General features: G+C 58.1%; 2 protein-coding genes across 4 annotated transcripts in view; one reads left to right on the plus strand and one right to left on the minus strand.

The window, feature by feature from the left end:
* Window positions 1–27,777, minus strand: part of MACROD1 (mono-ADP ribosylhydrolase 1) — a 174,836-nt gene that overhangs the window by 11,822 nt on the left and 135,237 nt on the right. For both annotated transcript variants that reach the window (XM_049892326.1, XM_049892327.1), the window contains exon 4: window positions 3,455–3,484. In XM_049892326.1, coding sequence (XP_049748283.1) covers window positions 3,455–3,484 — 30 coding nt within the window. The remainder of the gene's footprint in view (window positions 1–3,454; window positions 3,485–27,777) is intronic.
* FLRT1 (fibronectin leucine rich transmembrane protein 1) overlaps window positions 25,004–27,777 on the plus strand; it is an 89,739-nt gene continuing 86,965 nt past the window's right edge. For both annotated transcript variants that reach the window (XM_049892324.1, XM_049892325.1), the window contains exon 1: window positions 25,004–25,096. The gene's annotated coding sequence lies outside the window, so the exon portion shown is untranslated. The remainder of the gene's footprint in view (window positions 25,097–27,777) is intronic.

Genomic DNA, 27,777 nt, shown 5'->3' on the forward strand with positions numbered 1-27,777 from the left:
TCCCTGAGACTCACTGGCCAGCACCTCTAGCTTGGCCTCAGGGCTTAATGGGGCCTAGCTGTGGAGCAAGGCAGGCCCAGGAGTCCTGGACCCTCCCAGGTAAGTCCTTTCAGTCCCCTGGGGGTCTCTTGGTTGAGGTTGGGGGTGCCAGGGAGACTCCCTTCCCTGCTTCCCCAAGGCCCCCAAGCTTCCACCCTGAGCCACACATTTGTGGTAAAAGCAGTGGCTCATGTAAAAGCAGTGGCTCACTGCACACAGCCCTGCAGGCTGCCCCAGCCCCTCCTCTGCCACCCAAACCCATGTGTGGGCTGCCTGCTGCCTCCCCCACCAGCCTGGACAGTAAGCCCAAGGGCAGGGCTGTTAGAGCTGGGTCCCCAGAGGGTACAACATATCGGTGCCATGAATGCTTACTATTTACCACTGAGCTCGGAATCCCCTAGAACCCTGCTCTCAGGGAGAGTCCATTCTAGCAGGTGAGGCAGCAACAAATACTGAATACCAAATACAAATCTTTGTGTAAGTGCCCTGGGCTGGTGCACTTTTAAACAGAGTGGTCAGGGCAGGCTGAGTGGGATCCAAGCTTGTCAGTACATGGATGGGTGGGTGCGTGGATAGATGAGTGGATAGATGGGTGGTGACTGATAGGTGGATGGGTAGGGGAGTAGAGGCCTGAACCTCTGCCAGGAGAAGAGCGAGGGGCCTCAGGGGCCCCATGGGAAGACTGGGGTCTGCCTGGGCAGTTGGATGGGACCTGGTGGCTTCCATTGGGGTAGATCGTGCTCTGGAGGGGTTGAGGCTGGGAGGGGCCAGGAGACAATGGGGGACAGAAGTGGCAGACATGAGTGCAGGGGACATCCAGGGGGGTCCGGGCGCTATCTCCATTCCAGCCCCAGGCAGCACCAGCCCCCACCATCCAGCGTGGTCCCCAGCGTGGTCCCCTCCCCCAACCTTGTTCCAATCACATTAGCAGAGCGACAGCCCCAGTGAGCACTCTCGGAGGCTTCATAAATCTTGGCCGTGTTAAAAGGCTGGACTCCGGGCCCACTTCCTCCCTGGTCCCGGCTCCCCCATCGGTCTCCCTGTCAGGTGGGGGTTGGGATGGGTGGGGGGTGCTCTAGCCTTCTCCTTGCTCCCAACGCATCATCCTCCCAGCCTGGCCAGAGCAGGTGCCCTTTGATCTCCCAGAGTGAGGTAACTGGGCCATCTATGAAGCCACTTGTCCTGCAGAAAAACTTGGTGGCTGCCGTGGCTCCCGGAGGGTAAGGCTGTCCCCACCTTTACCTGTAGTTCATTTGTTCATTCAACAAATATTCATTGAGCACCTACTGTATGTGCCAGACCCAGTGCTAGGGACTGGGGATACAGTCTTGCCCTTACATCCTCAGAGAGACAGACGATAAACAATGAATGTAACAGACAAGCAAATTACATGGTGCCTTATTTTTTTTTTTTTTAGAAGGAGAGGGGGCACAAGGAGGCCAGGGTGGGCGGAGGGGGCCTTGCAATTTCAACAGCATCAGGGTAGGCCTGAGGGAGAGGCACGAAAACCAAGGCTTGTAAGAGGTGAAAAATGTAGCCACATGGCTGTCTGGAGGAAGGGCATTCCAGGCAGAGGGAAGAGACCATGCAAAGGCCCTGAGGCAGGAGTGAGCCCGAACTTTCCAGGAACTACATGGAGGTGCGTGTGGCTGGAGCAGAGAGTGTGTGTGGTGGGGGGTGTAGAGGTGAGTCTGGGAGGTGGCTGGGGACCTTGTGGGCCACGGTGAAGACTCCGGTCTTGGCCCTGAGTGAAGTGGAAGCCCTAGTGGAGTCTTGAGCAGAAGAGGGGCAATGACCTAACTCGGGTTTTAAAAGGTCCACCCCTTTTTGGTGATCCTTTGTCCTCCGGCCCTGAATCGCTAAAAGCCCAGCCCCTTGCCTGTCTCGGAGGCTCCCCCTGGCCCTCCAGCTCATCTCCTGCCACCCCTTCTCCTCGCTGCACCCCGACCACTCAATGCTTTCAGCCTCCCCGCGCCCACGTTCTCCTTCACTGCAGGCCTTCGCCCATGCCATTCCCTCTGCCTGGGACACCCTTCCCTCACTCCTCACCGGGCTCACTACTGCCCATTCCTTAAGTCCCAGTGGAGACTACCTCCTTCCAGGAGCCTTCTTCCTGCTGCTCAAGTCTGGGGAGTTGCTCCTTGCGTCCCCCATCATAGCACATATCACCCCATATGTAATGGCCTAGAAGTGGGTACTCAGTCATGGGTTGATGGATGAATGGACAGAGGAAAGGGGAGGCTGCAAACAGAGCATAGTAGGGGTCAGGTCCACTAGGGCCTCCAAGTCCCCTAAAAGGATGGGCTTCAAGGAAGACGGGTCCTGGAGGGTCTGTTTGTAGGTTCGCAGTCCCAGCACAGCCCCCTCCTCATCTGTGAGGTCGCGGTGACCTCCATGCGATGGCTGGAGGAGACTGAGGGGAGGGAAAACATCTCCAGCCACAAACAGCCCCCATCCACATCCTGGCTGGTCACCGACAGCTCTTAACACCGCTCTTTTATTTATTTCTGACCTTTGCTGCCCCTTTTATTTTTCCCCCTTTTAAAACCTGGCCTGGGCCCCACCACCGCTGCTGTAAACATGGCCCCAGGGATTTATCCGACGGCGCATTAACCTCTGGCCCCCGCCTCACCAATCATCCTGCCGCTGTGCAGACACCGGGCAGCTTGGCCAGCTGGGGGCCCAGGCCTGGGGGTGGCGAGGGCCTGGTGCCCTGAGCCAGGCAGGGCTGGCCAGGGGAGGAGGGCGGGCATTGGACATAGACCCCCCCTCTGCACTTTGGTACCGGCTGACCTTGGCCTGCATCCTGGGGGGCCAGGCCCAGCTGACTTCTGACCTCATGCCAGCCTGGCCCTGCAGGGACCTCTGCTTCATGGTGGTCGTCAGCAACAGCTGCTCCCGGGCAAATGTTTACCATGTCTGAGCTCTCCCACCCTGTGAGGGAGCTGAGCAGGACAGAGGTGACGATTTTGACCTTGCAGACGGGGAAACTGAGGCCAGGAGGACCCAGGGCTTCAAAGGTCACATGGGCAGCAGGGGCACAGCTAGTCTGGACTTTTCCACCACACCTGCAGCCTCCCAGCCCCAGGGCTGGACCCATTTAAACCCCCCAGGAGTCCCAACCCCCAACTTAGTTATAGAGCAGGAGACCAGAAGGGTGGGTAACCTGCCTGGGTCACCCCCGTGAGGGAGCCAGGCCTGCTGTCCAGGTCTCCGGCTTTTTCTAAAGTGATGATGGATGGAGCAAGGGTGAGAGTGGGAGGCAGAGGTGGGGATGCTGAGGGGGCTGGGAGGATGATAGGGAGGCTGCGGGGAGACCAGAGGGCAGTAGGAGGGAAGCAGGCGTGGAAGGAGAGAGGCCACCATACCCCCACAGCCACCCCTCACTCCCAGACAGCAGAGAGCGTCTACTCACCACCGCCGCCTCCAAGCAGGGAACTGTTGGCTGCAAGAGACAGAGAGACAGAGGCAGGTCAGTCAGGAGGGGACTAGGGGTGTCAGCCTGAGCGGGGGCTGGCCCCAGAGTGACAGGCCCTGGTCCCTGGGCCTCCAGCCTCTGGGCAGAGGGTCCCTGGGCCTCTGGGGCTGACAGTGGGAGATGAAGGAAGGGCTGGAGTACCTCTCCACTGCTATTCCTAGTCGGCCTGGAGTTGGGGGGTGGCCACCAGGGTTCTGCCTACTCAGCCCAGAGCAGCTGCACGTGGGACCAGAGGAGGCAGCGGCCATGCTTGTCTTCTTCGTTCTGCCCAGAGTGCCTAGGGCAGAGCTGAGGCTAGGACGGGGCAGCCCTGGTCCCTACTCTGGGGGCTTGCAGGCTACCTTGGACATAGACTAGAAGCCACTGGGAAGCAAAGTGCTTCACTGCAACCCTGGTGAGTGTAGGGACCGAGCACCCAGGGACTGAGCAGGGAGGGGCATGAGAACTTGAACCAGGGTTGGGAGGTGCCTGGATGAGGGCAACACAGTGTGGGTATAAGGGTCCTCCCACCCCAGGCAGCACAGTGCAGGGACGAGAGCATGGAACTGGAACCAGATTGAGCCGTGTTCAACAGATGGGTGACTTGGGACACCTTGCTCGGTGCCTCAGTGTACCCATGCATAAAATGGGAAGAACAGTAGGGCCGACTCCCAGTGTTGGTGTGAAGCTCAAAGGAGAGGAACCCTCTGCTTTGGGCTGTGGGGGCGGGGCTTGACCCCCATCCCCTCCCCAGACAGGAAGTGGCACTACCAGGCAGAGCTGGACTGGTGGCCGCAGTGGCTGCCGCTTTCCTGAGCAGCCCTGTCCATCTCACTCCACCTGGCCAGCTGCCCCCTCCTGCCTCCACATGGGCACTGACACGGGGGCAAAGCTAGGCTGGCAGTCTCCACCCGTCTGCAGGAATGTTGGGGTGGTACAGTCCATGCCCACCCCTCCACTCCCCTCACTCACCCCACCCAGCACCCTCCCCAGCCTGGGGCCCAGCTGCCCCTGTACTGACTGTTGGTGCTAATCAGAGGGAGGTGAAGGTGAGACAGGGCAGGTGCCGTCCCATCCCCAGACCCAGGAGCTGCCCAGGCAGGGAGCCTGCAGTGCCTCAGCCCCATGTCCCCAGGAATTCTGGCTCCAAGGCCAGACTTTCAGCTCCTCACACAGATTCGTCACCCACCCCACCTTCCCGGGTCCTATTGTCTGAAGAAGGCAGGGGACCCAGAGTAGAGCCTGAACCAGTGGGGCCACTTCTGGGCTGCCGGGCTCTAGGCCTTGGTGTTGTGCGGAAGCTGTGGACGCTGCCAAGTGGTGTCAGGGCCATGCCGAGTGGCTGGTCTCCCAGAGCTGACAGCTCTTCGCTTGGGGAATAATTAATTCCACAGCCTGAAAACCCAGAGCTGCAAGTTGCCACGTTACTTGAGAGATTAATAAAAGCAGCTAATTAAGATGGAGAGGCTGGGCTCCCAGAGTGGGGCTGGGGGGCTGCAAGGAGCCCACAGGAGGCGGTGAGGCTGAGCCCAGTTGCTGCAAAGCAGGGAGATGCCACCGGGGGCACGAGGTTTATGAGACCGCGGATGGCCTGGCTCCCGAAGGTGCTGGATGCAGCTTTTGCCCCAGGAACACACGTTTCAGCTGGCTGGCAAGGGCTGTTTGCCAGGTGCCAACTGAGGGCTTCACACAAATGAGTTCATTTGTTATCAAAACAGCTCCATGAGGGAGGCGCCCTGTCCCATTTTACAGATGAGGAAACCGAGGTTCAAGAGGTTGAGTTGAGCAGTGGAGGTAGCAGGATTAGAGTCGGGTCTGCATGACTCCAGAGCAGGCAGTCCTCAAGGCTGATGGCCCAAGGGACTGTCGAGGAGAGACTGCCCCCTGGGCTGGGGCCTCCCTCTAAGCCAGGCCCTCTCAGATGCAGTCTTTACCCCACCCACCAGCAGGTCTGGCAGGCGTGCATGCGCACGCGCGTGTGTGTGTGGGGGGTACTCCTGGAGGCAGGAGCTGGGCATCTAGACAGACTGCCCCTGAGCCCACGGGGCACATGGGGCCTCTTGGGTTGGCCCGGGGCCAGCTTTGGCCCCTTCAGGCCATGGGGCAGTCCTGGCGGCTGTCAGAAGCTGCCCTCCATGGCCCCCCACCTCCCCCCATCACCTCTCTCTCTTAATTAACATCGGCCGCAAATGAGCTGGCTCCAGCTCAAAAACGGCACGGTGCCAAATGGGTTGGCAGCATGCCTTGGAGGGGCGGGGAGGGGAGGGGGCGCTGACCTGCCACTCTGCAAGCCCCTGTCGGAAGGAGACGCCAACCCCTGCCTGCCTAGCACCCCAAATCCCACCATGGGTGGCCCTGCCTGGGCAAGGGGCCTAGGGTGGAGCAGGTCCATGATGCCCACGCGCCAGGGTCGGATGACCCAGTCAGCAAGGTAGGTGTGGGTTTACTGGTGCTGACTTAGTAATCTGCAGTGAACAATTCACTACAGATCGGTGAGTAAGCACAAGTAAGCCCATGCTTACCTTGCTGACTGGGTCATCTGTTTCTGCCAAGGACTGTAACTTTGAAAAGAGGCTTTGGTTCTGTAGGAAGGCGCCGTGGGGCTGGGAGAGAGACAGATGCCAGCCATACCTACAAGCAGAATCTTTCATGTGGTGAAAAAAATGTGAAATTGTTCACTACAGATAATCTGGTAAGTAAAGTAAGCACAGTAGAGAATAATCTGCCCCTGTCACGTGCCCAGCAACATGGAACCCCGAGGAGGGAGGCGGGGCTGGGGTGGAGGCAGGATTTCACCAGGTGGAGCAGAGAAGTGCAGGCCAGGTGGTGTTATCTGCCACAGGTGGGAAAGGGCAGGTGCGGCCCAGCCCAGGGCTCGGACTTGTGCACACAGAGGATCTGGTCATGGGCCTGCCCATGCCCTCAGGGTGCATTCTGGGAGACTGGTTCTCAGCGTCCCCTCTCCCCCACCTACCACGCCTAATGGTCCCATGGGTAGGGGCTCCAGGGGGAAGGACAGCCACACTGGTGGTGTTTTTCCCCTGGGCCCCCTGCTCTGGCCCCCTCCCCAGGGGTTTTGATGCTCAGCCACACAGTGCCCCATAATGCTGTCCTAAGACCCCCACAGCTGGGCCAGGCTGCCCGAGGGGAATGGACTAGAGGCTGGTGGGGGAGAACAACCAAAAAGGGAGCATTGGTGCCAAAAGATACCAACAGGCAATCCCTGCCCTGCAGCAGGACAGCTCTGGGCCTTCCTGCTCTCCAGGTGGGCTGGCCATGGGCCCTGGAGGCTGCGGCCCTGGCTGGCCCCTTTCTACCACCTCCTGCCTGGCCTAACCTTGGATGCTGGGTTTGAGGCTCAGACTTTTTCTCCTTCCACTGCCCACCACTCTGTGGTGCCCCTTCTACTGCCCCCACCCCAGGGTTCCCCTGTTTGGCTTGAAGCTCTAAATCACAACTGGACATTAGCCCATTTTTCAGATGAGGAAACTGAGGCTCTTGGAGTGACAAGGGAGTGGGGGAAATGGGGCTTGAGCCCAGGACAGCTGGATGTCAAGGCCCATTTTCTTAGCCCCTACCTGCTCCATTCTTCTGAAAGGGCTCCTAATGCCTTCTCGATGAGGGTGTGGTGACAGGTGATCAGCCAAGCACTGGACCATAAGTCCAAGCCAGGGCTCATAGCCTGGCTCCACCCCTGGGATCCAAACCGGCCCCCAGCAAAGCAGGGGTCTTTGTCCTCCATGAGAGGCTGAGTGAGCTGGGCCATGAGGCTTTTCTCAGCTGGGATGGGGGTGCCAGGGTGAGCACCGTGGGGGGTACGGGGGTGGCCTGGTCCTGCTCTTTCACAGTTGGCTTGTCTGCCCCTACTGTGGGTCCAGGTGGCCCAGCCCTGCCGTGTCCCCTTGCCCATGGCCGTGCCTGCACCACGCTTCACTGGACTTGATTAACTGGCTCTGAGCCTCACCACGGGGCCTGTGACCTTGGTGGAGACAAGGCCCGTGCCCCTTGGTGTCAGTAACTGCCAAGCCCACTATCCCCTGACAGTGCCCACTGGGAAAGGAGCTGGGGGCCCGGGGACATATTCCCAGCCTCCCACAATTCTGCCCAGCCTCCCACAATTCTGCCCAGCCCTCCCCGGCCCCCCACTTTTCCTCATATAGTGCACTCTGCCAGGCTCCATTTTCCCCCTCCCCACTCCACACCTGCTTAAGCCCAGGCCTGCCTCCTCTGGGCAATCCAGCCCCCTTCTCTGCCCCAGCACTTACTGCCCCCATGGGCAGGGTCTAGCCACTCCCCAGTCTGTGCCTCAGCTCACGGCCAGATCCCCTCTGGAGGGCCAGGGGGATAGGGACAGAATCCATATGCTTGGCAACTGTTGTGACTGGTTGGAGGAAACCTGGGGACAAGGCGTAAACCAGCCCCTCCATCACTCTCTAGACAAAGTGTTCTAATTGAGTGCCAGCCCCATGCCAAGTGCTAGGCTGGGCACCAGATAGGTAGAAGAACTAGACATGGTCCCCGGGTCCTAGAGCTGCCACCAAGTGGGGAGGCAGCCTCAAGGGCTGGCCGGAGCATGATAGAGGCCATGGTAGAGTGAGGCACAAGAGATGGAGTCTTCGAATGTTTCATGGAGAAGGGGCAGACCCCTCCCCATCAGAGAAAATAAGGAAGGCATGGGGAGGGGGTGGTCAGCATGGGCCAGGGGAACACGGCGTGAGGGGCCTAATAAGTCAGAACATTTTCCTGGGCAGGACCAGAGCCACTAGTGGGGAAGGGCGCAGGTATGCCAGGGAAGGATAAGGTCAGCTCTGCCCAACTCTCTTACAGGGTGGGGGTGTTAATCAAAGGGATGGTGGCAACTGCCTTGTCCAAACAGGAAAACCGGAAGTGAGGCCTGAACAGGGTGGGGTGGGATGGGATGGGGGATGGAGGGGGAGGGGGAAAATTGCCCCCACTGCCCACCCCTCCTGCCCCTGCCAGCCGACACCCAGTTAAAAGACCGGCCGCCACGCCACTTCTGACTTTCCCAACCTGCACAGGAGAGACAGTGCCTCAGCCCCATGACACTTTTAGGGGCCCAAGAAAATGTCATTTCTTTTAAATTCAGGAAAAAAAGAATGAACTTTTAGGTTAAAGAAAATGTTTTAATACATCATATTAATACATTTGTCTTTATGCCAACAAAGTCATAAAACATAATATTTAATTTTTTTTTTTTTTAATGGAGAAAGGCGCCCAGGAAGGCAAAGTGCCTGGGCCCAGGCTGGTGAGCTCTGTACCCGCACAACCTCATTTAATTCTTACCCTGTGCAGGAGGCACTTTTATAAACCCATTTTACAGATGAGGAAACCAAGCCTCAGAGAATGAGCTGCTCACAACGCAATCCTGAGCATGTTCTATTCTACCCCCAGCTTCCTGATTAAAAGCCTCCTAATGGTTTTGGGTTTTAATGGAAACCCTGGTGGCATAGTGGTTAAGTACTACGGCTGCTAATCAAGAGGTCGGCAATTCAAATCCTTGGAAGCTCCATGGGGCAGTCACTATGAGTCAGACTGGAGAGCAGTGGGTTTGGTTTCTGTTTTTTTTTTGTAAAGCTCCTCATAGATCCCCAGCGGCACAGTGGTTAAAGCGCTGGGCGAAAGGTTGAGCAATTCAAACCTACCAGCAGCTCCGCAGGTGAAAAGACCTGGTGATCTGCTCCCATAAAGATTTCAGCCTTGGAAACCTTATGGGGCAGCTCTGCTATGACCTATGGGGTCACTATGAGTCAGAATTGACCTGACAGCACACCACAACAAATCTCCCTTTTGCTCTCTGGATAAAGAACTTGGTCCCTAGTACACACATCCCAGGCCCCTGGGCCCCACTGATTCATCATCTCATCTCTTTCCCCTTCCTCTCCATCTCTCCCTCAGCCACACCCTGGGTCCTCAAACTTTCCCTATTCCTGCAGCCCCAGGGTCTTTGCACAGGCTGGCGCCTCTGCCTGCAAGGCTCCAGCCCCTGGCCTGGTTGCCCTGGTCACCGTTCCTATCTCAGGTCAACCACTACTTCCTCTGGGAACAGACCCTCCTCACCCCGCACTCCGGGAGCCAGCCTTGGGGAGCGCCACACCTCCTCTGCTGAGCTGTGCGAGGGTGGGAAACCAGGTGTGTCTCACTTCAGAGTGTCCCTGGCCCCCAGCAGGCAGCCTAGCACAGGGTAGTGTTCCCAGTGATTTACTGAATCCAATCACTGATGAGTTCTGGGTTGGGCCGAGTCACCCAGAGAGGCCCCATAGGGGCCTGGATTTGAGCTGGGGTCTGCCTGGCTCTGAAGCCAGGGCTCTCGACCACTAGCCTTGTGGAGGAGCCCACCTCTAGGCCAGAGGGTGGGGGACACTCAGGGGGCAGAACCTGGGTGGGGGCATGGCAGGAGGCCGGCCCATCCCTTCTCGATGTAGAAGGTGCTGCGAGGCTTTACCCTGACAGGAACTAACTCCTCCAGCCTAGGGTAGGGGGGGCACCAACAGAGGCCAGGGGCTGTGCGGGAGGCTGGGCGGAGGAGAGGAGATGCGGTGACATGAGGAAAGCGCTCAGCAGGTTCCCGGGCCAGGGGGGTGGGGGCTGTGCTAACGGGAACAGTAGTGACTTTGAGGCCGGCATGGCCCCCAGGGTGTCCCCAGAAGCTGCAGCCCCCACCCTGCCGTATCCCCCTGCCCGCTGCTACTGCACACCTCATATGCCTGGAGAGGTGCCAGGCTGGCCTGGGGGGCCCGGCGCTGCTCCCCCAAATCCCTCAGCCCCTCCCTGGTGTGTCCCCCCGCCATGAGCTCTGACCTCAGCTCTCTATCATTGACTCATACGCATCAAGCCCTACTATGTGCTGGCACAGAGCTCCTTTCTAACGTGGGAGACAGTCAAGAAGCCACAGAACAAGAATAAACCTGAACAAGAATTACTGTTAGTGCTAGAGGCTCTGAAGGAAAAAAAAGGGAGAAGGGAGAAGACAGTGTCAGGTGGGTGGGGTAGAGGCTGATCTAGGAGCTGGCAGACCTGGCTGAAACGAGGAAGTCAGCCTGAAGAGCATACCCCAGGCAGAGGGGGACACGTGCAAAGGCCCTGAGGCAGGGGCAGGGCAGGTGGGTCGAGGCACAGGGAGGAGGCTGCAGTGGCTGAAGGAAGGTGAGTGTGTGTGGGGCGGGGGTGGGGAATAGGAGAGGCAGTCAGAGAGGGATGGAGGCAGAAGTAGACTGAGTGGGGTCTGGTCAGCCACAGTGACAAGTAGGAGCCACTGGGGGTTAGACAGAGGAGGGGTGAGCTGCACGGAAATGGACGAGGTGGAGGGAGGAGGACCAGGTGATCCCTACCTCTGGGAATCCTTCCCAGAACTTCCAGCTGCTTTGGGAGCCTCCTGTCCGCCACCCCCACCCCATGCCTGTGCCTCCTTCTCATAGCCTGCCTGGCCTGAACCCCCAGGGCGGCCACCACCCAGAGCTGGCACAGTGCCTGGGCCTCTGAAGAGTCCCAGCCCACCAGAGGTTAGGGGAGTGGGTTTTGTCCTTGGGAAATCCACACCACTTCCTGCCCCCCAACACCCTTGGGCTCATGGTGGGCATCCGTGTTACTTGAGAGTGAGTCTTTTAAAACATGCTGTAGATTAGAATGCCCCACAGATGGAATAAAATGTGAAGTGTGCTGAATTTCTGAAGATAAAACAAGACACTTCAAAGGCACCTCAAGCTGCGAGAGCAGTTGGCTGTGTTTGACAAGCTCTGTCCCCCCAGGCCCAAGGTCACTGTCCTCTGGGGCTGCCTGGTGGAAGGTGGGAGGCTTACTGGACATTTCCCAGGCTGGGTGGTGGCTGGGGAGCAGGACCTGGGGTGGGGGGGAGGGGTGGTGTGGGAGGGGCTCACATATTGGCACCAACTTTGTTCCAAGCAGGCTATCACGCCAGACCTCCGAGGGTCATCTTAATATCTACACATGCACCCTCCTGCCCCATCTACAGATGGGAAAACTGAGGCCCAGAGAGGAGAAGTGGTTTCCCTGGGGGGGAGCCAAAGTCCTCAGGCTTTGCAAGGCCTGGTCCTGAACTACCCAGCTGTGAGATTGGGCCAGCTATTCCACATCCTGGGCCTCAGTCTTATCTGTGGGGCAGGGGGATGGCCATTCAGCGGGGGCCTTTGTGAGGCAGAGATGAGAAAGTTAAAAATGCCTATAAATCAGAAGAGGTCAGCAAAACTGGACTAAACCAAAAGCAAAGAAGTTTCCTGAATAAACTGAATCCTTCGAAGGCCAGTGTAGCAGGGGCGGGAGTTTGGAGACCATGGTTTCAGGGGACATCTAAGTTAGTTGGCATAATAAAATCTATTAAGAAAATATTCTGCATCCCACTTTGTAGAGTGGCTTCTGGGGTCTTTAACGCTAGCAAGCAGCCATTTAAGATGCAACAACGGGTCTCAGCCCACCTGGAGCAAAGTAGAATGAAGAACACCAAAGACACAAGATAATTATGAGCCCAAGAGACAGAAAGGACCAGATAAACCAGAGACTACATCAGCCTGAGACCAGAAGAACTAGATGGTGTCTGGCTACAACTGATTACTGCCCTGACAGGGAGGGCAACGGAGAGCCCCTGAGGGAGCAGGAAAGCAATGGCATGCAGACCCCAAATTCTCGTAAAGAGACCAGACTTAATGGTCTGACTGAGACTAGAAGGCCCCCGGAGGTTATGGTCCCCAGACCTTCTGTTAGCCCAAGACAGGAGCCATTCCCAAAGCCAACTCCAGACAGGCATTGGGCTGGACTATGGGATAGAAAATGACACCGGTGAAGAGTGAGCTTCTTGGATCAAGTAGACACATGAGACTATACGGGCAGCTCCTGTCTGGAGGAGAGATGAGAGGACGGGGTAGGGGGTGTCAAAAGCTGGCCGAGTGGACACGAAAATATAGAGTAGAGGGAAGAAGTGTGCTGTCTCATTAGAGGGAGAGCAACTAGGAGTATATAGCAAGGTGTATATATACGTTTTTGTATGAGAAACTGACTTGGTTTGTAAACTTTCACTTAAAGCACACACAAAAAATTGGTGAGATAGAAAAAAAAAAATGCCTGTAAATCACAGGGCTTGAGTGTGGTGATGGGCACAGGCACAGGGGAGTTACTGGGCACAGAGGGTCCCCAGCTCTCCCGAGACTGCCCTGTTGACTTAACTCGTTTGATTAGAATAATCACAGCAAATAACAGCAACTTTCCCTTATCAAGGCTTATGAAAGCCATGGCTATGCCTTGGATGCAGAGCTCCATTTTACAGATGGGAAAACTGAGGCTCAGATAAGTGCCTGGCCCCAGGCCATACAAATAGGATGATGGAGATAGGATTGGAACCCCGAAGGCCTGACTCCAGAGGCCAGACCACTAAGCATCCTGCTTAGCCAGAATCAGCTTGTTGGCCTCCAGGACTGAGCCTCTCACTCCATTTTCTCTTAGCCAAGTCCTGGGACTCCCCAAATTCGCTGGGAGCTGCACCCACCCAGCTGGGCCTCTCCTTCTGGGGTCTCCCTCTCTGTCTCCTCCTTCCCATTAGCCCTGCACCTAGGCCCCCTTTCTCTGCCTCCCCTGAACCAGGAAAGGGATGCAGGGCAGGGATGGCCCTGAATGAACAGGCAGCAGGGGGGCAGGCCCCGCCTCATTCCAGCCTAGCTCCTTCCTGCCCCCACTGCTGGTTCACCCAGGGCCATCCCTGCCCTGTCCCCTTTTCCTGGTTCTGCCCTGAGGCATGCCCCCGCCCCACGGCTTCTTCCTACAAAGTGGCCCAGTCAGCCATTTAAAGCTCAAAGTAGGTTACTTGGCTGTGGTTGCCGTTGGCCTGGGCCTGTCCTTTGTCCCCTTCCTGCCTTGGTTCCTTGGGCTCTGCCCCCGCCTACCCTAGCTCCTCCCTGGCTGCCTGGACCCCTGGCTGCCCAACCTCCTGGCCAGGCACCCAAGCTGAACTCCCAACCCTCAGCAAAACCAAGATCCCCCTGCAACACCCACTGTCCAGCCCTGTCCCCAAGCACCTCCCACCTATTGGTGTTTTGTTATGCAAGAAATTCACGTTCATTGCCCCAAATTGGATAATATACATGAAACGACGAAAAGCAAAGCAAAGTGAGTCACCCCTTAGATCATCGCGCAGACGCTAACCCCGTTCCCATTGCCCTGTATGACCTTGCAGACTTTAACAAAAAATGAGAAACAGTTAATAACACATTTATCAAGCAAATGCTCTGTGCCAGGCACTGGGCCAAGTGTTTCTGGTGGGTTCTTTTATTGCACCCCACCTCCAAGAGCCCTCTTTACAGATGAGGAGATGGAGGCTCAGAGAGAGTGAGTGACTTGCCCAGGTCAAGAGGCTGGGAAGGGAGGAAGCCCAGGTTCCAATCAGGTGGGGCTGTGGGACCCCAGGCTGTTACCGGGCCCTCCCCTCCCCCAGGAGCCACTCCAGTCTCGTCCCACCATTAGCATAACCATGAGCATCCCTGAAACCCAATTATGAGGAGATGGCTTGGGCCCCAGCCAGCCGGGGTAGTCTCCAATGATCATGGGGCTGGGGCCCAGGAGAGTGGGAGAGGCAGGCACTGAGGTGGCGGGGGCAGAGAGTGCAGGGGCAGGGAGTGCAGGGGCCTGGGGAAGGCCCCACAAGTGGGCACAGACAGATCCACAGCTCAGGGTCAGCGGAGGGTGGATCCTGAAGGCAGCCTGGACCCCTCTGCTCAGCTCCAGCTGGACAGGCCCTACTAGACTCAGGGAGGGGTCACAGGCTCTTCTGCCACCAGCTCCCTGGGTGACCCTGGGTAGCCCCTTGCCCTCTCTGAGCTTCACTGTTCTTCAAAGGCAGAGAACCAGAGGCGATTTGTGGAGAAAACAAACCATGGATTTGGAGGAGAAAAGACAGAGCTGGTTCTGGAAGAGCCAGGAGGCCAGAGCTGGGTTTGTAACCCCCAGAACCCCTCCCCATGTCCCCGCCTGTCACTCCACCAGGGCTGCTCCTCAGCTGCCTTCACCTTCCATGCCATCCTCCCCTAGCCACTGCTGCTGGGGATTAAAAAAAAAATCCTATCATATATGTACATTACCCCTTGACCTCATATATAAAAAAGTATATGCTGTGGTTCGGTGCTGCTGAGTTGGTTTTCACTCGTAGCGACCCAGTGGGACACGGTACAACTGCCCCATAGTGTTTTCTAGGCTGTAATCTTTATGGACACAGATTGCCAGGTCTTTCTTCCTCAGACCCACTGAGTGAATTCAAACAAGCAACCTTGCAGTTAGCAGCTAAACACTTAACCATTACACCACCAGGACTCCTATACAGTTCATGTGTGTACGAAAAAATACATATAAAATATATATACATAAAATATCACCTTGAACCACATCTAGCCTAACAAATATTGTTGTTAGCTGCCATCGAGTAGGCTACCGACTCATGGCAATACCATAGCTCAATGGCACAAACCACTCACTGTCTGGCCCTGTGCCATCCCCATGATTGGTTGTTGCTTAGACCATTGGTTGGTTTTCAGAAGAAGATCACCAGGCCTTTCTTTGTCTGGAAGCTCCACTGAAACCTATTCAGATGGGTGGTAGCTGTACATAAAGTGCATTGGCTGGGAACTGAACCCGGGTCTCCCACATGGAAGGCAAGAATTCTACCGCTGAACCACCACTGCCCCCAGCCTAACAAACGGCATCATGAAACAGCGGAAGCCCTTCTAGATGGCGTCCCCTCCCCTACAGAGGTACCCACACCCTGGATTTGGCCCCCTAGTTTTCTTTAGAGTTTTACTACCTATGCTCCTAAACAAGCGATGACCTTGGTTTGTGTGTCTGTGAGCTTTACACCAACAGCAGCCTGCTGTGATTTGCTTTGGCCGCTTCAGGCATGCTTGTGAGATTTCCAGGGGTCTTGTGTTACTCTAGGCTGCCTTTTTCACTACTGTGTGGTATTCCAGGGCAGAGTATTCCCACGACTCCTGTATCTCTTCTCTCAGCGACTGAAGATCAAGTGTGTCCAATTCTGTATCTTGCAAACAGCTGCAGGAGCAGCTTGCACACGCCTCGTGCATGCAGGTGCTGGCATTTCTCTCAGGTCTATGCCTGGGAGCGGAACTGATGTGTTGAGGTGTATGCATATCTTTAACTTTACTAGTTACTGCCAAATTGCTCTCCAAAGTGGTTGTTCAGATGATCGTTTTAATGTATAAATTAGATCATGTCACTTCTCTGCTTAAAACTCTCAAATAGCCTCCTGTTACACTGAGAATAAAATCCATATTTCTCTTAAAGACTGTGTGGCAGCATCCCACGCTCTCCCCCCCGCCCCCAATTCCTAGCCTCCTTTTTCTTCTTCCAACAGGTCTGGCCCTTTCATGCCCCAGGGCCTTTGCACGCACTGCCCCCTCTGCCTTTCCAAAGTGGCTCCTTCTCTGCCTTCAGATCTCCGTGCAAATGTCACCTCCTCCGAGAGGCCTCCCCTGATCACCCCAGCTGAGGCACCCTCCTCCATTCCTATCTTATCCCCATTTATTTCCTGCAAAGCCCACGCCATGTCCTGTAACGAGCTTGCCTTTTCACTTGCCTGCTGGTTAGCAGCATGGCAGCCTGTGAGGAGGGGGCCTTGTCTGCTTTGTTCACTGCTGTCTCCCCAAGGCTGGCACAGGCCCTGCACCCAAGAGCTGCTCTTAGGATCATTCATTCATGCAAGCAACACTGACTCTCCCTCATCTGGTCACAGTGTCCAGAGGGGTGTGTCGGGAGAGTGAGCTGTGTATGTTGCGGGGAGCCCTGCAGAGGGGAGTGGGGCTGAGTAGAGGCCAGGCCCACAGGGCCCAGATCCTTCTGCCAAGGCCATGGGGACTCATGGCAGGTGCCCTGGCTGGGGAGGAACCAGGTGGGGCCTGCACTTTAGAGAGACCCCCCTCAGAGCTGGGGGTGGGGACTGAAGGAGGCTGAGACAGACCTGGAGGGGAGGTTGGGGGATGGTGACTGAGGATTGGTTGAGGAGGGCAGGTAGGATAGACACTGCTGAGTCCACAGGGACCAATTAGAGCACCAGGGGAGGCAGGATCAGATCGGGAATGGGACTGGCTTCCAAGCATGGCTTAATCGGGTCAACGGAAGGAACACTTTGTGTGTGAAGAAACATTGATGGCTGGGGCCCCCCCAATTTCCTGCCCCCACAGCCTCCCACCACCCTCTGCAGGAAGCTGGGAGGGTGCTCATCTGTGCCTAACTCTTTATGGGGAGTCTCTGAAGCCACCTGGTCCAGTGGTCTTAACCTCTGGGGTCACAGATCCTCCCCCAACCAGCAACAGCTACAGACACCTCTCCAGACACTGTGATTTCGGGGTGGGGGCACACACCCAGAGGCTGTTCCCCAGACCCCCGGCAAGGTACCCTTGACCTAGTCCAACCTTCTCCTTGTACAGAGGGAAAGCTGAGAGCCTAGAAGGAAAGGAACCGGAAGGAGACCACCCAGCTGAGCTCTTGTCCATTGCTGCTTTTCAAACACAAGGTTTTGTACCGAGGCTAAACCAACATCCCCTTCTTCCCAAGGGGGTCAGGAGAAAGGTGGCAACCACTTGCTACACAGGGAACTTAAGTCAGACACCAGAAAGGACTTCCTCACACCAAAGCAAAGTGATACTGCGAGGAGCCATCAGTCACAGCCACAGCAGGCACCCACCTCCTCCATGCAGCTGGTGGCTGACTGCTCTCTGCAGGGGCCCAGGATTCTCAGGACAGGAGGCTGGGGGAGGTGGCGTGTCCAGAGTCACTCAGCCAGGAAGAGCCAGTGTGTCTGACCCTAAAACCAGGGCTTCTTCAAGCTGGCGGTGCCAGGGAAGCCCATGCGGGGGGGAGAGGTGGGTGGGGATGATGTGTCCCCCGTTTCCTCCTGTTGTAGACCCCAGTGCTGAGGGCATCACCCCCTGCCCTAGAGGCCTCAGATGGTCATCTTGCCCCCTCCCAGGCCCTTGTCCCTGAGGGACAGGGACAGGACCCCAGCCTGGTCTGTGCTCTGCCTGCCTCAGGGTCCCACTGGGCAGAGCACCCCCTCCTCTCCATCCTCCTGTCTTCCCAACTCAGTGACTCAGGCTCTGCCCACAGAGGAGGAAGGAGAAGGGAGGAGGAGGAGAGGGAGGGGACAGGAGGGAGAGGGAGGCCCATGGGCTGCCATTGGTATGCGAGGCCTTGCCTCAGCCCCTCCAAGGCCCAGACTTTCTGATCAGCTCTTTAAGAATCCCTTCTTGGAAGCAGCAGTGGCAGCAGCAGCAGCATGGTGGTTGCCAGGCAACCCCATCCCACCCCTCCCATTGATGGAAGGCCACCCTCTCCCCCTCCTCCTCTTCCACAGCTCCTCCCAGTGCCCAGCCTTAGCATCATACTAAACTCAGAACCTGCCAGATCTGGCTGCCCAGAGCACCTGTGCCTGGCAGATGAGGGGGCCTTGAGTGAGCCTACTCAATCCTAGCCCTGGGCCACACCTTTGCACCCACAAGACTCCAGGATGGGGATCCTGGGTTTAGGGATACCATCTCTCCTTACTCCCCTGGGCCTGAAGCACGTGGGCCCGGCAGGTGAGGGAAGGTGAGGGGCCCCAAGAGAGGCCATCTGCCCCCCTTTCACAACTCTGTAACACCAGAACCCTGGCTCAGGACACTCGGTCCTCAGACTCCCACTGCCCCTGGGCGCCATCGTCAGTGGTTTCAGCAGTGCTGAGGGGTTGAGGAGAAGTGTGGTCTCCCCAGGTCAGTCAGCCCCTGGCTGCCGGGGATGCCCTGGCTGGGGAAGCTGGGTGCAGGACTCAGGGCATCAGGCTGGGTTGTGGAGGAGACAGGGGCAGCAGGGAAATGTGGACTGGGGCAGGGGGTGGGAGTGGGAGGGGTTGAGGAGGACTACAGAGTTCTGAGCCCCCTGAACAGGGGATTAGAAGTGACCAGGGGTAGAGGGGTATCACTGGAGGCTGGGACCCCAACAGAGGTCTCTGAGGCTCCAGGTGCGGAAATCCAGGCATCTTCCAGCCCACCTCCTCCTCCCCTCGTCGGGCAATCATGGCCCCGTGGCCCTCTGGCTCCCAAATATCTTGGGGCTGTGCGCTCTCTTTAATTCAGGCCCCCACCTCTCACCCCCACCTGGCAGCCCCCTCCTCACTGTCTCAGGGTCCAGCCTCCACCCCTTCTGCTGGCCACCAAGCCTCTGCACTGCTCCATCTGTACTGCCATCTAGGAAAAGGCCCAGCCTCCCACCTGACCTTCGAGGCCCTTCCCGATCAGGCCCTGCTGCACTCCTGGCCTTTCCTCTGTGTCCTCTCTCCGTATCTCCATGGCCATCAGCAGGACCCCATCTACACCCCTATGCCTTTGCACATGCTGGTCCCTTCTCCTGGCTGTTCTTCCAGGCACAGCTCCTACCCTACCTTCCTAGAACTTGGGACAGGCATGTGTGTAACAGGTGAAGGGTAGCTAGGCAAGAAATGCTTAAATCACAGTGAATAGTATTCCCTCTGCTCGAATAATGGTTGGGGTAGGGGAGCGAGTGAGAGGCAGCCCTGGTGTCTGGAGGAGGTAGGGGGTGCGGCCGGGGTGATGTTATCCGTGGGGAGAAAAGGAGGCTCCCAAGGGAAAGGAGGAGCCCACTGGAGACAAGCTTGGGCAGCAGCAGGCTCAGTTCTGCAGGGCTGGGGAAGGTGAATTGACATGGGACCCCAACTCACCTGGGTGGCATGGTCCTGGGTTCTGACCCTCTCTCTCTATCCTGCCAGAGGCTTAGAACCACAGCCTGTTGGTCCAGTCTGATCTCTCCCTTCACCTCCGCATCAACCCCCCACATACACACACACTCAGACCCCACCTGTTTATACCTCCTGTAGTTGGAAGTGTGTCTTGCCCCCCCTCCCCTGAGCCCCTGGAACCATCTTCTTGGGCAGTTCGCATTTTTATGAATCACAGTTGGCCTTAGGACAGCACTGTCATTGTTGCCTTGAAGGGCTGTTGAAGCCTGCTGCTCTTCTTGAACGTTCCATCCGTTCATTCTTTCATTGAGCAATGCCCAACTACTCTCCCCAAGGACTGGGCTCTGTGGCAGGTGCTGGGGACACACAGGGACCAAAGCAAGACCAGGCTAGGCCCTAGGCACTCACAGTCTGATGGGAGAACCAGGCACTGACAAAACACCCTTCAGCGGATACAGACCCCCCGGTTCTCAGCTTTGCCAGGCACACTACCAGGGAAGAAAACCCACATCAGCAATGACCGCAGCCAGACCCTGACTTCAGAGATGCTGAACGTTGAAAAACTGGTTGCCACTGAGTTGATTCCGACTCATAGCGACCCTATAGGACAGAGTAGAACCATAGAGTTTCCAAGGAGCGGCTGGTGGATTCGAACTGCCTACCTTTTGGTTAGCAGCCGAGCCCTTAACTACTGCACCACCAGGGCTCTGAGTGTCATCCAGTAGATAAAAAACCTTATCACATAAAAAAAGATCATCTAGAATCACAAACTGAGCTGAGCACTACCAAAGAGCAGGGGAGTGAGCAGAGAAAACTGGGTTAGGAAAGGTGGGCTTAGGGCAGCCCCACAGAGCAATGGGTGTTAAGCTGTGCATGAGGGTGAGAGGTAGAAGAGAGGAGGAGGAGTGGGACCTGGTTTCAGGGTCCAGGGGCAGGGGGGCACTCCGGACAGGGAGCGGGGCACATTGAGGAGGCTCCCCCCTGGCTAAGGGCTTCCTTGGGACAGTTGCCGGGTCTGGCCCTTCCCTGTACCCAGCGCTGCCTTCATCCTGCCTGGTTTTGTCCCTGCTACACCTGGAACCTTCTTCCTGGGCTGGAGGCCTTGCTCCCTTGTTCTCCCTGAAATTCTGCCCGACCTGCCCCCCGCTGTATCCTGACCCCTAATCATAATGGGAAAATGAGCCCTGGTGGTGTAGTGGCTAAGAGCTCAGGCTGCTAACCAAAAGGTCAGCAGTTGAAATCCACCAGTCGCTCCCTGGAAACCCTAAGGGGCAGTTCTACTCTGTCCTATAGGATCGCTATGAGTCAGAATCCACTCAGTGGTAACAGGTTTAGTGGTACGAATGGTTAAGCGATTGGTTGCTAACTGCAGGTTGGCAGTTTGAACCCACCAAGGTACTCTGTGGAAGAAAAGATCAGTTGATCTGCTCCTGTAAAGATTACAGCCTAGGAAATCCTATGGGGCACTTCTACTCTATCACATGGGGTCACCGTGAGTCGAAAAATGACTTAATGGCACCCAACAACAACCATCACAATGATGGGGGGCATGGCGGAGTTAGGATGCAGATCAGAGACTTTCTGGGACTTTCCGGTGAGGGCCAGTGTCTGAGGTGGTGAGCACAGCTGGCCTACCTGTCCACCACGTGTTCATGAATTCATGGAAACATCCCAGAATGTTTCAAGGTATCACCCAGTGGGAGCCAGGTCGACCAGGAATTCAGTGACTGTGACTTCCTGGGGGCCCTCCCTCAGGTGTCCCCAGGTCCGGGGAACTCTGAGGACTTTGGAGGACAGTGACTTCCAAGACTGAGAACGCAGAGATGTGGACAGAAAGTTCATTAGGAGGCCTTTTGGTGGGGGGCTGGGAGGCTGGAGCTGATGCCCAAGCTGGGCCTGGGGGGAAGACAGAACCTTCTGACCCTTGGCAGTGGCTGCTGCCCAAGGTCAAGCCCTCTGAGCACCTGCTCTGGGTTCTTTGATGGTGCTGACTGCTGCCCCTAGGGGGCCTCACTCATGGGCGCTCAGCACAGAGTGGGGCTGGGGATCCCTGTTAAAGCCTGTGGACAGTCCAGCAGGGTGGACCCTGACCCTCTCTGAGTCAGGACAGCTCCTTCCCCTGGCCCAGCCCAGGACAGGCCCAAGGGCAGCACAATCCTGGCTGACAGTAGTGGTGGGTTGTGTCGTTGCCACACTTCACAGTTTACAAAGCACTTTTCTTTTGGGACTGTGTCAGAGGTCACACTAGCCCTAGGAGGTCAGTGATGGCCCCATGAAGATGAGAACACTGAGGTGCAACGGGGGTGGGTTGGTACCCATAGTGACCAGCTGGTAAGTGCAGGGCGGGGAGCAGAATCCAGACCCAGGGACTCCGGAAAAGTGGGTGGGTGGCTGGGGAGGCAAGGAGGCTGCAGGCAGGGTAGGGTGACCTTCGTCGCCCAGTGGTACCCGCCACACCTGGCTGCCGGCCGATGCATGGGTTACTGCTGCCCCGGGAGCGGGGGAGCCGGGGCTTGGCGATCTCAAGGTTGAAGCCATAAATCGTCACCCAGTGACGTCTGCTGCCGTTGTGGCTGAAAGCATCCCCGTGAGTGCCCAGCCCACGAAAGGAGCCAAGTCCTTCTGAACCCGGATTCACCACCTTCACCGTGACCGTGTCCTCAGGAGCCCCATATCACATAGGGGCTCAGGAAACGTTTGTTGAATGAACAAGTGATCTTTCGGAACTTTGTAGATGATTGTGCCCCTCCTGCACTTACGCTCCCTCCCTGGCTCCCTACTGCTTCCAGGATAAAGTCTGTGCTCCCCAGGCTTGTCCAACAGCCTGCACACCTGGCCTGGCTGAAATCAGCCCCTTCACTTGGCACCAAGCCCCACTCCCCGACCCTTCCTCCCCACCTCAACAAGTATTTTTTTTTAATTGTACTTTAGATGAAGGTTTACAGAACAAACTAGTTTCTCATCAAACATTTAATACATTGTTCTATGACACTGTCAACCAAGAATCCTTGATCTCCAAATGCCAGACTCTTTCATGTGCAGCACCTGCAAACAGGTGCAAGGAGCTTCCCCCACTGACTGCCTGGAACATTCCTCCTCAACCTCCAAGACCCAGCTCAAGAGCCACCTCCCTGGGATGCCTTCTGGAATGTCCTACCTGACTTGGCCCCTGTGTCCTGGGGTCATGTGGTAATGACATCTATTTCAGCAAGATCCTGAACCCTAACTGTGTAGGTAAGGAGCCCTGGTAATGCAGTAGTTAAGTGCTCAGCTGCTAACCGAAAGGTCGGCGGTTCGAACCTACCAGCCACTCCTTGTGAGAAAGACCTGGCAATCTGCTGCTGTAAAAACAACAGCCTAGGAAACCCTATGGGACAGTTCTACTCTGTCCTATAGGGTCGCTATGAGTTAGAATCGATGTGACAGTAACCGGTTTCCAGTATCACCAGGGCAGGGTCCAGCAGGGCCTGATTCACTGTCAGCCTCTGGTACCCAAGATGGCACACAGTGTCTCCACAAATATTTCCTGAACTGTGTCCAGCCACCAGGCATGGCTGAGTGAGATATGGTACATCAGCTCAGTGGAATACCACGCAGCCATTAAAACTGCAGTAACAAAGATGATATTTTCATACCTGAGTGCACCATGTCAACTAGAACCACAATCACCCCACCACGAGGTGCTGAGTGCCCACTCTGGGCCGGCCCTGGGCTGGGCGTCGGGGTGGCAGGGAAGGAAAGGGTCCCTCCTTAGAAGAAGAGGAGAAAGACACACATAATTCCTGAGCAATGAGTGACACGCCCCAATGGAGGCACGATGGAGCCCCAGAGCCCCCACGTCCTGGGGGTCTGGGGAGGCAGACCGGATCCACAGCCCTGTAAACATGAGAGCTGCCTGTGCATGGACAAGCCTGGAAGGAGCGGGGGAATGGAGACTGTTGACGCCACAGGGCAGTGAGATTGTGCGCGATTTTTTTTTTCCTTTATTGTTGGTATAATGCTGTTTGGGCAATAAATAAAAATTGGGAGGAAAAAATAGCTGTTTGGTAAACGGATAGAAAGGAAAAGGATGCAAGGGAGTTAAAGGGGTGGAAGTCCGAGGAAGAGGTGAGGAAGGAGAGGGAAGGAGGGCCAAGTCAGGGTGCTCGCTCACGTGGGGACAGAGGCGGTAGCCTTAGGCAAGGCCTCAGGCTCCCAGTCCTGGGCAAGAGGGAGAGTGGCAAGAGGAGGGGAGAGAGGGCCTGTGTTCCCCAGCGGGCCACCCTCCCCCCAGATGGAGGTCTGGGACTGCATCCTGGGCGGAGGTGGCTAGGCCAGGCCTTGAAGGGCAGGCAAAGGGCAGGGTGTGCTGAGCCCTGTAAGAGTCTAACACAAGGCTGCGGAGGGAGGACTGGGCCAGACTGTGGGGAGTCTGAGCGTGGACGTGGCAGCCCTGGGAGGTTCGAGGCAGAGGGACTCCCTCAGAACAGGCCTGCAGAGGACGGGAGGTTAGAAAAGGATGACTGAGCTCAGCCATGGGGTCTGCCAGGGCTCACTAGGCTGCGCGGAGAGCCCCTTAGCATCCTAGAGAATTCCAGGATTGTGGGGACTTCTGGGTGAGGAGGAAGGAAAGTCTGGTCTAACCCCCCACCCCCACCAGCCACACCACATCCCACACACAGGAGCAGACATTTCCCCAGTCCCCAGTGTGTGCCAGGCACTGCCCTGGCCACCTCCCACTCAAAGCCTCTTTAGCCCCCACCACCACCCTTGGAGGCAGGTGTTACTGCTCCCATTTTACAGTTGAGGACACTGAGGCTTGGAGAGATTAAGTAACTTCCCCAAGGTCACAGTCACCTAGTGAGGGGAGGGATGGGGCTGGAATCTGACCCCGGGGCACTGCCCACTTAGCACACCTGGGTAGGGGCCGAGCGCCGGGGTGTCTGGAGCAGCGCAGGGCAGAGGGAACAGGAGGCGGAGGGGCCGCGAGAAGAGAATCTCGGAGGTCCGCGTGGGGAAGGGGCGCCAGGCAGGGAGGAAGGGGTTCTTAGGCACTCAGAGTAGGCGGTGAGTACCTGTTTGTGAATGAATGCAAGGGTGGATGAATGAATGAATGCATGGATGCGTGGAAGAATGGATGAATGAGTGGGCGCAGAGAGGAGAGGTGTAGGGGGAGGCGGTGCGTGAGCGAGAACCCCTTTTTCCCTCCCCCGCCCCCGCTGGAGGCCGGCTTTGGGAGCCACCTTGCCCCCACCCCCCACCCCCCAGGCTCCCCACCTCCCCCTAGCCATTTTAGCCTAGGGCAAGGGGAAGGTGACGAGAGACCGCTTCTCCCCGCCTGGGCCCGAGTCCCCGCGGGGCGGCGCAGCCTCCCGCGCCGGGTCCCGCCGGCCAGTGCGCAGCGCGGTGCCCCCGCCCCCGCCTTCCCTCCCCTCCCCTCCCTCTCGCTCCGCGCCTGCACGCACGGCCCCCGCCGCCGCCGCCGCCGCCGCGAGGGGAGAGGCGGCCGCACAGCCTGGCTCCCCGAGCCCTGCTCGCGCGCCGCCACCGCTGCTCGCGCGGGCCCTGCCGCCACCCTCGACCCGCTGAGCGCACCCCCCCGGGTACCCGCACCCCGGCCGCCGGCGACCCCCGTGCACGCCCCCCGCGGCTCCGCCGGGCGCCCGAGCCGGGCAGATGCGCCACCGAGCGCCCCCCGCCCCGGGCCCGCCGCCGCGCTCCGCCGTGCGCCGGGGGCTCCTCTCGCGGGCCCCCCTCGGCGCCTTTCGGCTTCGCTTCCCGCCCGCTCCTTGGAATAACCCCTGAGGCTCCAGCCGTCACCGCAAAGTTTCCCGAGGAGGCCCGCCTCCCCGGCCGCTGCGCAGGTAAGGCAGGCTGCGCGGGGCGGGGGCCGGGGTCCGCGGGTCCGGGACGGGGCGCCGGCGACCGGAGGCGCCGCAGGATTGGGCTGCCCCGCTCCCCGCGCGGCGGGGGACGCACAGCCTTTGGGATTTGGGGAGGGGGCTTTCAGGCGAGAGCCGCGCGCTGGCGGCGCTGGCCCCACCACGGGGAGGCGCGGGCTGCGCGGCCGCCGGCTCCGCTCTCAGAGCAGCGGCTGGGAAGGGCGGGGGCTCGGTCTGAGCCCCAGCCCTCGCCCTCGCTGTGCTCCCAGGGAGGCGGCACGGCCCACAGGGGCACCAGGCTGGGCTGGCCGCTCCCGGCCCCGCACCCGGGAACCGAGGGCTCGGGACAGCCGGCCGGCAGGGCGCCGCGCTCAGGTCCCCACAGTCGCGTGAGTCACGGCTGGAGCCAGATTTTATTTTTAAAACGACTCAGAGGGGGCCATAACAGCCTCCAACTTCCCTCTCTGTGCGCGCTGTGGACCGTCAGCCTAGCGCAGGGTAAGGGGCTGGGCGGTGCAACCGGCGGCTGGAGGCTGGGACCGTGGGGCCGCCCGGGCAGCGGGGCTCCCCCGAACTCTCAGGACAGGGACAGGAGGCCCAGGGGCATCAGGCTGGGGAGTGTTGTTGCCCAGCTGCAGGGAACCGTGGCTGATCAGAGCTGTGAGAGGAGGAGAAAGTTGTCCAGGAGCCACATCAGGGAGCAGCCCAGGCTTCCTGGTGGCCCCGGGAGGCTGTGAGGCTCTCTAGGGTGCATGGTTTGAGCAAATATAGCCCAAGTGGGCTGTGCCAGGCTCCTGCAGCTGAGCCAGAGCTCTGATGTGAATAAAGCCAAGGTTGGGGGCAAGGGGACAGGCGTCTGGGTCACCTGCCCAACGGTGGCCCCTGTCCCCTTGGGGAGGGCAGAGACCAGGCCCTTCCCTGTCCCCCTTCTCAGGTGGCTTAGGAGCTGGAGAGAAGATTGCTTGTGTAGGGGACACAGAGTCTGGCAGGACCCAGGATGTGGCTGGTAGAGGATGGGGCTTGGGCATCCCCTCTCTGCCCACCAGCAGTGGAAGACGGCATGCTCAGGGGCTCCGGGCTGGGGTTCCTGGATTTGGAAGCCAACTGCATTCCTCCTGCCAGCCCCAGGAGGAGAGCGCAGACATCACCTGTCAGCTGGTGCCAACTCCGTGGGCGACTGTTCAGGGCTTCCTCTGAGGGTTTAAAATGGAAGTGGCCGGAGTGTGGGCTGCCAGGGCCAGTGCCCAGGAGGGGATGGTGCCCAGCTGGGCAGGCAGCAAGGGGGTCCTGGAAGGGTCTGAGGGGCAGGAAGAGCTGGGGGCTGCCACCTCCTGGCTGAAGGGCCAGAGAGAGGAGGGCAGCCACGGTGGGACTCTGTCTGTTGGGGGACAGTGTGTATATGTGTGGGTAAAGAGGCTACACGTGTGCCTAGCCCCGTCTTCTCACATAGAGACTGGACACTTCCATAAAAAGCCTTCCCAGCTTCCAGTTCAGGCTGGCCAGGCCAGCAGCTCTGAGAGCCCACGCCCCTAGCTGAAGCTCACACCGGCTTTGCGTACGCCTCACCCTGGGTCTGTGTCCTAGATCTACCACTTCCTGGTTGCGTGACTTTGGCCAAGTCCCTCTGCCTCCCTGAGCCTCAGTTTCCCTTGACAGTAAAATGGGGTTGATTGTACTGACTTCCTGAGGCTGAGCTCAAGGCGAGAACTGCTTTGTAAGTCGGGACAAGCTGGACAGATGTTACAGGTTGTTGATGGGCCTGCTTCTGGGCTGAGGGGGTCCCTGAGGATGGAGGGCTTCTGCAGAGGCCTTGGAGGGTTGGGGGCTCAGATTTCCCCTTCTCCCAGCCAGTGTGCTGTTCGTGAACTTGAATTTGACACTCAGCAGCAGCGCCCTCCTGTGTCTCCCTCCTCCATGCCTCCTCCCAGGCTTCCCATTACAAGCCACCCAGCTTGTTTCTAAGGAGGCAGTGGGGAGGGGGTGCTGCTACCCCATCACCGTCACCTGCTGCCAGGGCCTACAAAAAACTCGGCTCTTTGCAGACGAGGGTGCCCAGGCCAGGCCCTGAGGGCTGGTGGCTGAGCCTGTGTTGCCTGCTGGGTGACCCTGGGCCTGCACGGGGGATATAGCACGGGGGATGGATGGGCGCCTATGGGAGGGAGAGCAGGGAGGGGCTGTGCACAAAGGATGGGTGGTAGCTCGTATCTGTATTCGCCTCCAAGTGCGCTGGGAGGTGGACCGGAACTCCAGGCAGGCCCGGATGGTGGTGGAGGGACAGAGAGGGAGGTGCTGCAGAGGCCCCACACAGTGGCAGTTGTCAAGAAGCAGCTGCTCTGGTGCAGGAGAGGTCGAGATCCCTGGGGCCAGCTGGGCTTAGTCACCTCTGCTCGATCAGGTGGGACAGAGGCAGCAGGCAGAGGCAGGGAGGTAGGGGCATGGCGCTGGGCCTCGGGGCCAGCTTGCCCCCGACAAGGGGCTGTGGCTCAGGTCCTGCCTGCAGTGTGGACCACTCCTCACATGTTGCCGGAGCTGGGCCCTGCTAGCAGCCCCCCTCTGCAGCCAGCCAGGGCAGGAAAGCAGCCAGCCAGGGCAGGAAAGCAGCCTGACCTCGAAGATAGGGCCTGTCTGGGCTGTGCAGAGTCTGGTTGGGCCAACCCTTTTGC

This window comes from Elephas maximus, chromosome 7, assembly GCF_024166365.1.
Source record: "Elephas maximus indicus isolate mEleMax1 chromosome 7, mEleMax1 primary haplotype, whole genome shotgun sequence".
NCBI lineage: Eukaryota > Metazoa > Chordata > Mammalia > Proboscidea > Elephantidae > Elephas > Elephas maximus.